The sequence below is a fragment of the Anarrhichthys ocellatus genome, unplaced genomic scaffold (assembly GCF_004355925.1).
Source record: "Anarrhichthys ocellatus isolate YVR2014 unplaced genomic scaffold, GSC_Weel_1.0 scaffold21, whole genome shotgun sequence".
NCBI classification, from domain to species: domain Eukaryota; kingdom Metazoa; phylum Chordata; class Actinopteri; order Perciformes; family Anarhichadidae; genus Anarrhichthys; species Anarrhichthys ocellatus.
In genome coordinates this window covers 3255146-3268760 of record NW_022280051.1, presented here as the reverse complement: position 1 = coordinate 3268760, position 13615 = coordinate 3255146, and the positions used below count along the sequence as shown (strand labels likewise).

The window sequence follows — 13615 nt, the reverse complement described above, 5'->3', positions numbered from 1 at the left end:
TATATATATATATATATGTAGGTATATTTGGGTTGAATGTTTTGTGTGTGTTTATGCTGCCATCCCAGAAAATACTTAAAACTATTGTTTCAAAAATAATGGATGTGTATACATAAAGACTGTGGGATACTCTGTCCATCCAGACCACACTAAAAGCCCACAGATAAAAAATCATGATATTAGTTTTTATGGTAAAAGGATCTTGAGCCTGTATAAAGGACACGTACTCTTCAGCCTAATAAAAACCTGGTGTCACTGTCTTTTAACAGAAAGCCATTCACGTTGAACAAACACCTTTATTACTTAAAGTCTCAAGTAATAAAAGAAGTACAAAAACGTTTTACAAGAAATATACTATGAGATGAGTCCGAGAGTCCACACTGTGTAAAAGCTCATGCTTGATTTTAAGCAAAGTTTCAACATGTTTGAAAGATGAAAACGGGGACAAATCCCAGAATGGACAACGTCGTGGTAGCGACCTGTCAATCACACAGTAGCCGCACCCTAAAGCATACCCTGCTTTTATGGTCTATTTGACTCTAAATGGATCATAGTTCACCAAATGAACATCATGTTGTATTGAAGAAGACTTGAAACTAGAGATTGAGACCATAAACTCATGTTTACAATGTTTACTGAGGTAATAAATCAAGAGAGAAGTAGAGTCACTTTCTCATAGACTTCTATACAACCAGAGGAGTTGCCCCCTGATGGCCATTAAAAATAATGTACGTTTAAGGCACTTTGGATTGGCTTCACTTTTCAGACACGTATATTTACTCCCAAATTTCCCTTTATCTGTAAAAAGCAGGCAGTAACTTCTCTTTTTTTATTGAACCTTGAAAAAGAAGAACCTATTTTGGCAGTAGCAGACGTCAAAGATGCTGAAAGTTATTCAGCCAGACAGAAATGGGAAAAATAATTAGAAAGTCTGAGGAATGGACTATTAGAAGGTCACGAGAAAAGTTTCCCTTGACTGGGGTCAGTTTTAATGCTGGACAGAATATTAAGGAACGCTGAACAGACCACTCTCAAATGGTATAAGATAAAAAGATACAAAAGAACTAAAAACATTGGGTTTTGAGACCTAAACTACATCCAAATAAAAGTATTTTATAAAGGAAAAAATAAATCATATCTCACAAATGTAATAATACATCAACATCACCAACTGTTATGTGATTATATCAGTGTTTATGTCCCTGACAACCTGTACTTATTTTCAGAAGGAAAACAGAAAAACAGACAAATGAAAGTTAAGTATTGACTCCACATTGGAAAGTATGTTAAAAGGTTTAGTTACCCCTCAGTTTTCCAGCTTAAATGTATTGTCAGCACTCTGCATGTGTTGTCTCAGATTAATATGTTTTCAAGAATCACCTTTGCACTTTTATAGTACTATAGTTTTATAGCTTGATGCTCAAATAGTCCAGAAAATACAGACTAATCTGTGTTTTTATTGGCTTCATTATGACCTTCTTCTCCCACAACTTGCAGACCTAAAACAGCTCTGGTGTACAACTGCACTTCCGGCGGCATCAACCCGTTCCACTGGGGAGAGATTGGTAGGTACATTGTTTGTTGTCCTGCTTAAAGGTAATAGAACCCTTTCGCTGCAGACGGATATTTGTAGAGCGTGTTTTTTTTTTTTTTTTTGTGCCTGCCGGCATCACACAATATCGTGTTCATCGTCTCTAATCAATACTCCGGTGTTGTGACATAACGTCGCCTGTCATGTATTAAGTTGTGTTTGTGGTCGGGGCTGTTGTGGAGAGTGTCTGCCACCTGCTGGAAAGAGACAGAAGATGGCTTTAAAGTTGGAGGGTGTTGGTGTTATACTCAAGACCTGATTTACTTTCATACATAAGCAGGTTAGATAACACTAGTTTTCATAAAACTTACATGATTCTTACAGAAGTATCAACAACAACTATTGGGTGGATTGCCGTCATATTTGGTATGATCCACTGACTTGTTCTTGTTCTAGTTCCACCGGCAGGTTCAACTTTTCATTTATCCAGGAAAATATCTCAACAACTATAGAACGATGATTGTCATGAGCATTCGTGGTCCCCAGAGGATGAATCCTACTGACATTGGTGATCCCTTTACCTTTTGCATGAGGTTGACATCTGTGGTTTTATAAACAAAACATTCCAAACGTTGAAACTCCGATGGATTTCCACAAAATGTAGATTTTCAAGTCCCTGTCAGAGTGATCCTCTGACTTTCTTCTCGCCCCATCATCAGGTCAGAATGTTAGCATTGTCATTGTGAGCATGTTAGCGTGCTGACATTAGCCATCAGCTCAAATATTCCCTGATTCATAGAAAATAAAAAGGTAAACGTGTATTCAAGGTTTAGCATACAACTGAATTTTCCCTTCACTGAAAGCACACGCTGTCTGTAATCACATGTACATCTTTAAGTTAGTTAAAAATGTATGTGAGATTATACTACGATGTTTTCTTTTGAGGTGTGTTTTGATGCAGTTGATATGAATTGGTGCTAGAGCTCAGAGCTTTTATGGTTTCTGATAAATGAGGTAGCGATGAAATTCCACATGAAGGGTGAAAAGTCTCATTGTTTCCATCCCAGCGGTCATCAGATACAGTGGGATGAGAGAGCTGTGGATGTGAGGCTGGCTGGATGACAAGGGACCCTCTTTAACCCCGTTTCCTCTCAGATTAGCAAACATGCTCCCTCCACCGAGGAAATTGCTACCAGATGGCTCGTAGCAGGATTAGGTCTCATCACTGCAACTCGGTTATGAAAGAGGAACCGTTTACTCTCATCTCGCTGGCCCAAATCAGAAGCAACGAAGCACAAATTACAATGAGACCAACAAAAGAATAGATGCCCCCTGAAATTTAAAACACAAGTAAACAAGGAGGATCCAGCTCCTTGTTGCTAGCAAAGAATTGTGGGTACTCTTGCCCATTTTTTTTAGGGGGGGGGTTTGTGGCTGCAAGGGGCCCGGCCACAGCTGGCTGTCAGCTCGGATCTGGTCAACGCTCGGCCCCTGCAACCCCTGCATATCTGTTTCCATGGAAATGAGCGGTGCGAGGCCTATAGTTGCCGTGCTGTGTGTGTGATGTAATGTTTGAGGTCACACGGCTGCTCTCTGTGTCTGTGGATGGCTGCTGCTGGAGGAGGGACCGTCTGTGCTGCCCAGTGGGGGCGAAGTCATTGTGTGCCCCCCCCCCCCCCCGAGAACGAGAGATAAAAACATCATGTCATCATTAAGGCCAGCTGATGGTTCCTGGAAGTCAAGATCCTTGTATAGAAATTGCAATATGTCTGTTTACCTGTTTCATTGTTCCTGGTCAGTGGATGTTGATAATTCAGACTGTTTGCAGTTGCTCTGAAGGACCTTTTTTATTCTTCATTGCATCATGGGATCCCCACATGTCCGCTGACTTTTAAAGCCCTAGTTTGTGCCTCCATTACATTCCAGTCACAGAGCTAAGCTTTGGATTTGCCCAAAATTAAATAACTGGGGATCTTGAAATCTTACCGCTGAAGGCTTTTTAAAATCCTCATCCAACGACCTGGATGAACAAAAGTATCCTATCCACTGCACGATAAAACATATTTTAAACTTATTGAAACTTTTTTTTTTTGGCACTTTGCATTAGGAAACATTTAAAAGTATTTTATTGTACAGCAGATGTAATGTTTTTTTCACCTAGTTGGTAAAAAGAGTCTTCAAGATGATTCAAATTATTTATTATAAATGTTTTTGAACTAGATAATTGAACTAGTACATTTTCCATTTGCCTCTCAGAGATAAATACTTTATTTTGCTGCCTAATTTATCCCCTAAACCATGCCCATTTTGTAGAGCACCATGTAATGTCGTCCTTCAAGAGGAACCCGCTGGATCAAGCTTACCGCAGGCCCAACGCCAACATCACCTCCAACTACCTGATCAACCAGTACTGGATCCTGGTCAGCCACAAGTTCCCTGCCCTCATCTACGACCTCGTCCTGCGTCTCTCTGGACAAAAGCCGCAGTAAGACTCACAGCTGTTATCTGTCGCACTTGAAATCTACAGAGAAGTTCGAGTGTGTCGTAACCTCTGACCCCACTCTCGCTCTAGGATGATGCGCATCTTCAATCGACTGCACAAGGCCATCGGCCTGCTGGAGTATTTCAGCAGCCAGGACTGGGAGTGGAACTCTGAGAACATGAGCATGCTGATGAGCCAGCTAACTCCGGAGGACAGGAAGGTACGCGTATCCACAAACACGCTGCCAGTTTGGGCTACATTTTCCACCTTCTAAGCTGATTTAGGAACCAGATTGTTTGAACAATATTTGCTTCACCTGACAGTATCTGATGCAGGTATTACTAGGGAGTCTATTGCTCCATCTAGTGATGAAGAGTGGAATTTCACATTTCTCTTCAATTACAAACAAAACGGTAGCTTTGGTTTTGTCTTTGTCTCGATGCCCTCCTAACCATCTTTTCCATCTTGCAGACATTTAACTTTGATGTGCGCCAGCTGAACTGGCCCGAGTACATCGAGAATTATTGCATCGGCACCAAGAAGTACGTCCTGAATGAAGACATGTCCGACATTCCTGCTGCCAGACAGCATCTGAGGAAGTAAGTACAACAGGACTAGAAGATGGTAAATCTATCAATCTCTCTTTCCTTAGTCAATAACAGGAATTTCAGCTCAGTGATAAGTGTCAATGAAAAGTTATTTTAATAAATTCACTTCAGCAGAGATTCCCCTAACCATCATTGCTATCTCTATATTACCCATTCAAAAGGTTTATGTTATTTCCTGTCTCATTCCTCCTCTCACTTTCCCAGATTGAGGAACATCCGCTACACCTTCAACACCCTTTTGGTCGTCTTCATCTGGAGGGTGTTTATCGCTCGCTCCCAGATGGCCAGAAACATCTGGTACTTTGTAGTCAGCCTCTGTTTCAAGTTCCTCTCTTACTTCCGCGCATCCAGCACCATAACCAACTGAGTCTTCCTCCAAGCCTCAAACCAGAGACAGCCGCCCTCGCCTTTAGCTGTCAGCAGGATGTAACGTCTGAGACTCTGACTGTCCACAAAGGACACTCTAAATCCTCCTTTATGTGCGGATTAGCTGTGGGCTCTCTACAGGTGGGAGACTGCAGTTGTGTGAAGCACTCGGAGGGAGGAATGGAGGTCTACTAGCCATGAATTATTTGTTTTAGTTTTGAAATCTGTCATCATTACCTGCACTGTTCAGTCACTAGACCCCGTCCAAAAAAAAGTGTTCATTTGTACCTACCTTTTTCTTCTCAGCGTGGCCAATTATATATGCAACGAAAAGCCTTTTGTCTGACCTCCATTTTCTTTTCCACATCATCGTTTCCATCCTCTTGAATCTCGGTACATTGCCTTGCCTTGTGATGACTTTTTTTTTTTCATACTTGAAATACGGCAGTGCTTCACTGGAGGACGATTTCTATAAGATTATTTTGTTTCTCTGTTTTCTACTGTTGGGATATCCAACTCCTCTCTTTAATACGCATCTGTTTGTCTTACATTACGTGTATCTACTGCCTTTTTAAGATTACACCCAAAACTAACTTTGTCTCAAGGCCAATCCACAGATTGAGACGAGTATTGAAGCTAAATTCTGACCACACAAGATAACAGTATCACTATATATACGGAAACATACAGATCTGCCATCTTTCCTGCTATTGAGCTGGTCACTTGTTTAATATCACAAACAATAATCTCAGTATTTCTTTGAACATAAACCTTGTTTGTTTAAATGCTCATCCACTTTTTGCCTGTTTGTACAGCAGTTTGTACTGGAACTAAGTTTACTACTTTTACATATTTATACTTGCGTCAAAGGCTAGTCTGATATATGTGGTAGACCTTGGCAGTGTATTATATATAAATAAGAGAACATCAGAGTCAAGTTTATTTGTATAGCCCAGCATCACATACTGTACAATGTCTCCCAACCAAGCCCACGTTTTCTAAGAAGACAAACTCCCCCAGAACCTCAAAAGGCATTTGGCTGGGGGTGAAATAGGAGCCATTGGTGGGGAAAAAGTACAAATTATATCAAGTTGTAGCCGTTGGACACGCCAGATACAACAATGGGATTCTAAAAGGTCCAATGCTAATGTAGTAAATCCAAGTCCAATTCAATATTAGTGATGTCAAATATCCAAGATTTAAGGTCTACGGTTCGTGAGGTTGGGGGACCAAAGCTTAAAGCAGGCAATATAGTTGAATAGTTGAAAGCTGGAGGAGACCGAGCCCCAGTTTGTGCCTCTCAATAGTACTAATACATGAGGCACAAACTGGAGCAGGAGGAGACGCAGCTCTTCCAAAGAGTGACAGCAGCAGGGATGGAGCTATCAGACTACAGACTGTGTATTTAAAGAAATGTGAAGATGAAGGTACTACTGACATAAGATTTATCTTAGTTCTTGAGGCAGGCCTCTGGATACTGAAGAGGTCATAAGGTTTGTTAAATATGGCTGAGAAAGAAAGAAAATCACCTCTAGTGTGAATAAGAAGTCAAAGCATCAAGGCTACTGTGTCGTAAACCATAGGGGGGAAAAAAGCATTTCAGATTCATCTATATGTAAGAAAATCTATTTCAAACTGCTTTTGACAGCTAGTAAACAGGACAGAGCATAGAGCAATCATAAGAATTTATTGCAATGTTAAGTCGAGTGTGATCTGCATCAGAGGGAAAATTCATGTTGCAGCTGCAAACGATTCTGCAGAACGGAAGACTATTGTGAAAAGTAGTGGACCAAGTACGGAGCCTTGAGGTTTGCCAAACCTTACCTGATGGGGAAATGGACTTCTATTTTGAAGCAAGACACACTGTGACCTATATGTTAGTCTGGACCTAAATCACAAAAGTGCTAGGTTATAAAAGAGGGATTTAAAGCCCTCCTGGTATTGAATCATTTACCCCAGTTTGGAAGATCTGTAAATAGTTGAACTACATATTATTCTTATAGAGTACCACAAATTGTATTTGACTGTTGATCTTTGCTTGGTGAGTGTCTTCACAGGATTCCACCACAGAGCTTCCCGCAGAGTTTACCAAAAGTGTTAAGTGTGACAGGCAAGTCTGATTTTTACTAAACAAATGAGAAAACCGTGTACAGTATTGTCTGTGGCTTGACTCTTGAAAGAATACAAATACATAACAGTTACGAGCCTATACGGGAGAAAAAGGGACGGAACTAAATAAATGTTCATGCAAAGCCCATATTTGTGGTGTAATCGTGGTAACCGTCCTCCTAATTTTAGAGGGGGATAATGAACCAAAATGTCTGCAGTTGTACGAGGCCTGTACGATGAAGTGGTTTTGTCAGTTATTGTTGTGGTGTCGTTTAAATTGTTTTGCTCATGTGTGTTTGTTTCACAACAAAGTGCTGCAGAGCACCATTGGCACAGTAAAACCCCAGGCTGGAGCTACTGTTACTGTACGTAACAAACTACAGCAACCCGTAAACAATGACTTCAACTTGTGCTTTCTGGTGTCATTTACAAACTGTTTGACCACCTTCATGACCTGATATGACAGCACTCTATTCAAAGTCTGCTTGAGAAAACTGAAATAAACTAGAGGAGAAAAAGTGTGCTGCAGTCCATGAAACTTCTACCTCACCATGTAATTATACTAGGGACTAAAAGTTATGATGTTTTGGTCTCTGCTGCCTTTATTTATTTATATATTTAGTCAGTACAATACTAAATCACTCGAGTACCCTTTAAACCTTGAGGCAGAGCCAGAGTTTTATTGTAATTTTCAACTGTATAGTCTAAATTTTATTCTCTTGAGCTGTCTTTAGGCTTCAGATTATCTTATTGTCTAACTCTTAAGCTAACTATTTATACGCTTGTTAATTTACCAACAACCTCACATGCTACACCTAAAACACAAGTTATTAGCAACACAACGATCCCCCTCTTAAACATTGGATTAAAAGGATTTCCACTTAAGGCCAGAAGATGAGTATGACAAGTATTTGAGGACCATTCCCATCTTTTTATGACTTCAAAGAAGATTTAAATGTTTTCCACACATCAATGCTTTGGGGAAAAAAACTCACTGGTATTTTTTTAAATTTGTGGATCTTTAAATTTTATTGGAGTCAAAATGACAACCAAACAATCCGTATAATGTGCTATTATGTCTAAAGTAACAAACACCATCACAGAAAGGAAATAATGTATTATATGAAATAAACACAAGTATACCTGCATTTGTAGTAGTATAATGTAGTAGTAGCACAATGAGCTATTTTTCAAGTAGACACCACAGCTTCACCTTTCTCAGTAGAAAAACACAATTTAACAAACCGGTGACGTTTGACGATGGACAAAAGCCTGAAAAAACACTACTCCTGAGGGACATCGTCGGCCAACAAAGGAGTCTGATGATTGTTGAGATTGTTCATCTGGTTGTGTAGCTGCACATCCTAGAATAGATCCAGTACAGGTAAGCCTATTAGATCTGCTTAATGGTTGAGTTTACATAGAGAAAGAAACAATTCCTTCGGATTTTATGGAGACGGCCTGTTTATTGAGGAAAAGGAAACTTGGATTTTGGATATAAAGACCATAGACTGTGGGTTCAAGACTCACCTCTCTGGGCCGGTAGATTCCAAGTTTGAGGCGAAAGCAGATAACATCAAAACAGAAGCCAACAAGCCCATGGAGCATGCCTTTAAGAGAGAAACACATGGTGATAAATAGATGAATTCACACATTTAAGAAATCACATTTTAAGAATGGACTTTGAATTTAAAAGTCCAGAAGCCCCATATACATTACTTATGTTTTGTCTTCCTATGTGTCCGTGTTAATCTGCACTGTCCCTGTTAAAATAAGAAATAAATAATTGTGATTGCAGGTGAAAACCAGACTTGCCTGTCGTGGAGAATATACCCCCGATAATGCCGCAAAGTCGCACCAGGAACTGCCACAGTGGCATATGCTGCTCGCTGACCGTCACCATCAGAGAGCTGGTGTCGTACTTGACAAAGATGCCTGAAACGCCGTGACTGCCCGCTGCATGGTTTATCACCCGCTCCTTGCAAACAGACAGCGTGGTGGTTAGTGTTATCCCAGGTTTCTCTGAAAGGCGCCATCCTCCGTCCATCCCTCCTCTTGGGCCGCTAATTACTTTTCACTCACCCGCTCAGTCACAGAAAACTGGTGAGTGTCTGCAGATATCTTGTATGTGTTCAGTCTGGTTGGAACCACTGTGATGAAGTACTGGAACATCTGGTTATCTGTAATAAAACCGAATAATGTGTTAAAAATGTAACATCAATTTAAAGAAGGAAAACTATACCGAAGAAACTAACAATGCAACTAACCAACCCATAGCGGACCTCTTTCCAGTTATATTTAGTTCGCTGTGATCATCAAAGGTGAGCTAAGGACAGTTTGAGTCAACTCGTGATTTCGTAAAAGTCTGTTTTATCCTCTCCGTTCTCTTGAAACACAGCAGTAACTTACTGTTAAAGGTGATTTTCTCCGTGCCGTCCAGAGGATTGATGACCCCCGGTATCTCCTCCCCAAAAGATAAATGGTCTATTCGATGGGAGAAGTTGTACGCTGTGATGCAAAGATGAGAGGGAGCTCAGGTTCAATCAAGGCCGTGGAGCATCACTGAACAAGTTCTGGGGGAACCTGGACAAATGTACTCTGCACTTGCTTTGTTTACAGATCAGTGGTAAAAAATGTATGAAATAGAAAACTGAGAGGGATTTATAATATATATGTAAAAATGCAACATTTAATAGTATCATTGATGTAAAAATCGGCTTTGAGATTCAGTAAATGCCCTGAGGAAGATGTCTGTCGTCACTTTTTTTAAATTTGGCAATCATAGTTTTTTCTTTGTGCACCATGAGCAGAATATTAAAACACTACTTTTAAACAAGCCAAAGAAAACATATGCAAGCATAATTACAAAAACTGTTACGTACTCTCGTGGCTCACAAAAGCTGCAATGTGGGCATGACCCTGAGGATGGTGGATGGGCCTGGAAAAGACAAAAGAGGTATAAGAGGACTGGAGTCAACAACAGCTCTATGGGCCGTGGTAAGAGATTCCTGAACGACCTCCAGTTATATCTGCCAGCACCTTTTTGACAATTCCTCTGGTTTCTTACTTTCCCACAGTGATGTGCAAGTTTCCTGCCACTTTGTTGACGTAGACGTGCCCGTGTATCCTGCAAGCATTGAGCGGATCCAAAGAGACGCCCTCCCTACACACACACACACACACACAATCATTAAGCACATCATTTTACAGGCTGCATAATATCTGCAGAAAATAAAACCTGACTCTGTGTAGAGAATAAAACTCTGTTAGCCTTTTGTAAGATTAATAAAGAACTGAACACATGTAATGTAACTGACCGTGGGGGCAGAGCAGTGGGACCTCCTTTGACGGGAGTTTTGTAAAGGACTTCCTGAAGGGCATGTTCCTCTCTCAGCCTGTTCTGTATGAGAAGCAACGTCCTCGGGATGAAAAAAGAAAAGTTGGCAGCATGCAAGACAAGGCTACACTTAAACTACATCTTGACTGTAGAAATGCAACTACTCTTTTTTTCTACATCATTTTAAAATCTGAAGTTTCAGCTTTATTTTTCAGTGTGCCTGCGAGTTGTATCACCTCAAATAAGCTACACTTTTAAAGGGATAGTTCAGATTTTTTGAAGTGGGGTTGCATACTTATCCATATTCAGTGTATTACCTGCAGTACATGGTGACCGGTATGTACCCAGTTTTTGTAAAAGGAGTCTTGTGTGTATGAGCATAGATAACGGCTTCAATTCCCCGACGGAAAGGGCTGTCTGATGGCAAGGTAAAGCGGTGAAGGTATTCAAAGTATAGCGTGCACTTAAACAGATTTTTTTAGGTGGCGAATATATGTAATAAGTAATCATACAAACCCACTTCAAAATATCGGAACTATCCCTTTAAGGACTTTAAATGACAATTAGAATGCAAACTTCAACTTAATCACACAAAAAAGGGAAATGAAAGTAGCTGTTAAGAGGGAGAATAGTATGAATATGGTTTCATATCCTGCAACATTTTAAACTGAATTTTAGATACAAAATACTATATTTATCGACACTGCAGCCTTCAATTTAGATAGCATATTTAGACACTACAAGACTTGCAGACATCCTGTTGTTTCAATATCTCCCTTCATGATTTCATGACAGCTCACCTTTGCCACAGTCTCTGTTGTGGAGTCAGTTCAAAAATCACCTGAAAAAAACATACAAAGAGAAGAGATGCAGTTGTGAAAAGCAACACCTTTAAAAGCTGGAAAGAAAATGACTCTGGTGCTAAATTAAACATGACATCATGCTTCACTCACAGGTTCGTACAGGAGGCCGCTGGATGTGATCATGGTCTCAGTCAGGTCCAGAATATCTGCTCCAACGTCTGCAATCACAGACATAATATGCATGCAGGCAGCTGACACATATTTACATCTGTAATGCAATTTGATGAGCAATTCATCCACGTGAGATACTCACGCTGGCATTTCATGGCAACTGTAATGTCAATGTTTATCCTCAATTTACTGCAAATGACAAAAAAGAAGAGGGTTAATAATATCTGTTCGACAGTCATTTCCTGCCATAAATATGTACTACGTAAATATGAGCAACTTTGTTTTGGGAATGTTTCGTTTGATTAGTACCTTGAAAAATCCTTGTCAACTTCATATTCATACTTCATCCAAGTGTCTCTATAAACAAAGAACTCTAAGACAGCCAGAAGTGCCATGGCACCGAAAGCAATCAGCGATACTGTGGATGTGACAGACAGATTGGTTACCGTTCTGATATCTTTACCGTATAGTCGTCTTTTTGTCTTCAGAGGAGTGACCCACCTGTTCCTCCTGAGGCCGAGGTCTCCACGTAGCTGTCTGAGACTTTGGGGAAGGCGTCCAGCTCCCTCACCAAGCTCAGGACTTTTCTTCGTGACAGCCGCCTCATCTTCAGGTTCAGGGCTGCTCTCCACCTCCTCCGTCACAAATAAAACGCAGTGTATCCATTAGTGTTACATTCAGAACCCCAGTCTGCAGCCTCTGGCTTTGTAATGGTTTTATTAAGGATGCAAATGTACACTTTACCAAAGGGGGAACACATTCATATCATGCTAATACCACCATGTGACTGTTAAATGTACAGTAACACTGTGAGGCTTGTTACACATGCAGAACATCTTAAAACACACTCTTCATTAGTAGCTTTCCTGATTTATTACCAAATGCTTCCTATTGACGTATTACCCTTTTTTCTTTTTCAATACATATTTGTTTTATATTCATCAGCAATAAAATGATACAATCTAAAGACCTATTAAGACAAGTCTTCAGTCAAAACGTAGTCTGTTTAAACGTCTTAAAATAAAATAGTAATACAATTCTATTCAAAATGTTTTTTGAAAATAATATTTAATCTTCTCTGTTTTATTAATATTATTTTAACTTTATGTTTTTGTTCATTAAAACACGTGATAATCAAATAAAATTGTATTATTAAAATTGCACCGATGTCACACGAATGATTTTAATAAACCATTGAATAAAAAAAAAATAAAAATAAACAACCGAGCAATTATTGTTTGATCAGCAGAATATTTCATGCACTCAACACAAACACCACAACACATGCTCATATAACATACTAATACACTTTACATCGCTATAAGCACTGCAATACTGCAGCGAACAGATGTTAATGTTTCTATACAGTCAATATTGGGATGGATATTCTGCAAAGTCCTACAGAGTATTATATAACAGCAGAGATGTTTTATGAAGCGAAGAGATCTACTAACTGTAAACCGTTTCAATACAGCTGCACAGCTCCTCCAACACCATTTATTTATAATTCATCTTACCTCTTTTATCATCTGGTTAGATGTTAAATCGCGGTACAGGATCCCTGGACGCCATAACTCAATAAGTTATTCAATGATATCTTAATGTTAGTGCACCATGACACATCCATGCAAGGGGGCGGTCTCGCGTCTTCCTTGTTTGGGTAAACGTCAGCCAGCGCGTGGCGTGCGACGTGAACGCGCACAGAGCAGTGTCGATATTCTGTCAGGAGGTGGCGCCTTAACACTGGAATAATAGTCAATCTATAGGGTTCAAACTATATTCCATACACAATCATATTACAATGCATGAATAAAACTTATTTAATTACAATCTAAAATTATCCTAATATATGAAAAAAAATACTAACTTCTATAGCAATGATTTCTGAGATTTAGCCAGTGGTGGAATGTAACGAAGTACATTTACTCAAACAATTTTAAAATACTTGTACTTTCCTGCTAATCTACACTGCACTGCATGTATAGTATATATAGGCCTCTATGTTTGTGCTTATACTTTTTTAGTTCTTTGTTTTTAATGCAGGACTTTTAGTTGTACAGAGTATTTTTACACTGTAGTATTGCTCAGAGCTGAATACTTCTTCCATCACAAACTTGCCAATATCTGATCAAAACACTTTAAATTTAGAAAAGTTTGCATTATCTCATTATCTTTTATGTCAAACAAAATTACAGTAGACTTTTTATT

At 39.6% G+C, this 13615-nt stretch overlaps 2 protein-coding genes across 5 annotated transcripts in view; one reads left to right on the top strand and one right to left on the bottom strand.

Annotated features, from left to right (window-relative positions):
• LOC116389846 (fatty acyl-CoA reductase 1) overlaps positions 1-7496 on the top strand; it is a 49177-nt gene extending 41681 nt beyond the window's left edge. Inside the window, exons 8-13 of one of the 2 annotated variants that reach the window (XM_031858863.1) lie at positions 1227-1256; positions 1498-1565; positions 3845-4016; positions 4104-4233; positions 4485-4612; positions 4826-7496. In XM_031858863.1, coding sequence (XP_031714723.1) covers positions 1227-1256; positions 1498-1565; positions 3845-4016; positions 4104-4233; positions 4485-4612; positions 4826-4988 — 691 coding nt within the window. In that variant the 3' untranslated portion in view covers positions 4989-7496. The remainder of the gene's footprint in view (positions 1-1226; positions 1257-1497; positions 1566-3844; positions 4017-4103; positions 4234-4484; positions 4613-4825) is intronic. The other variant, XM_031858864.1, reaches the window with a different exon arrangement.
• LOC116389847 (endoplasmic reticulum-Golgi intermediate compartment protein 2-like) lies at positions 4981-13047 on the bottom strand. 3 transcript variants are annotated; one of them, XM_031858868.1, is made up of 14 exons: positions 12925-13047; positions 11909-12042; positions 11717-11825; positions 11550-11596; positions 11387-11454; positions 11234-11274; positions 10414-10515; positions 10164-10259; positions 9979-10034; positions 9506-9604; positions 9179-9276; positions 8912-9074; positions 8627-8706; positions 4981-8460 (listed from the first exon to the last, which is right to left on the bottom strand). In XM_031858868.1, exons 2-14 carry the CDS (start codon positions 12012-12014, stop codon positions 8380-8382), a joined length of 1146 nt encoding a protein of 381 aa, XP_031714728.1. In that variant the 5' UTR covers positions 12015-12042; positions 12925-13047; the 3' UTR covers positions 4981-8379. The 3 variants fall into 3 exon arrangements, with proteins under 3 accessions (XP_031714728.1, XP_031714725.1, XP_031714727.1); XM_031858865.1 differs by having other exon boundaries at positions 8408-8706; XM_031858867.1 differs by having other exon boundaries at positions 8408-8706; positions 10414-10491.
• Between the last annotated feature and the right edge of the window lie 568 nt (positions 13048-13615).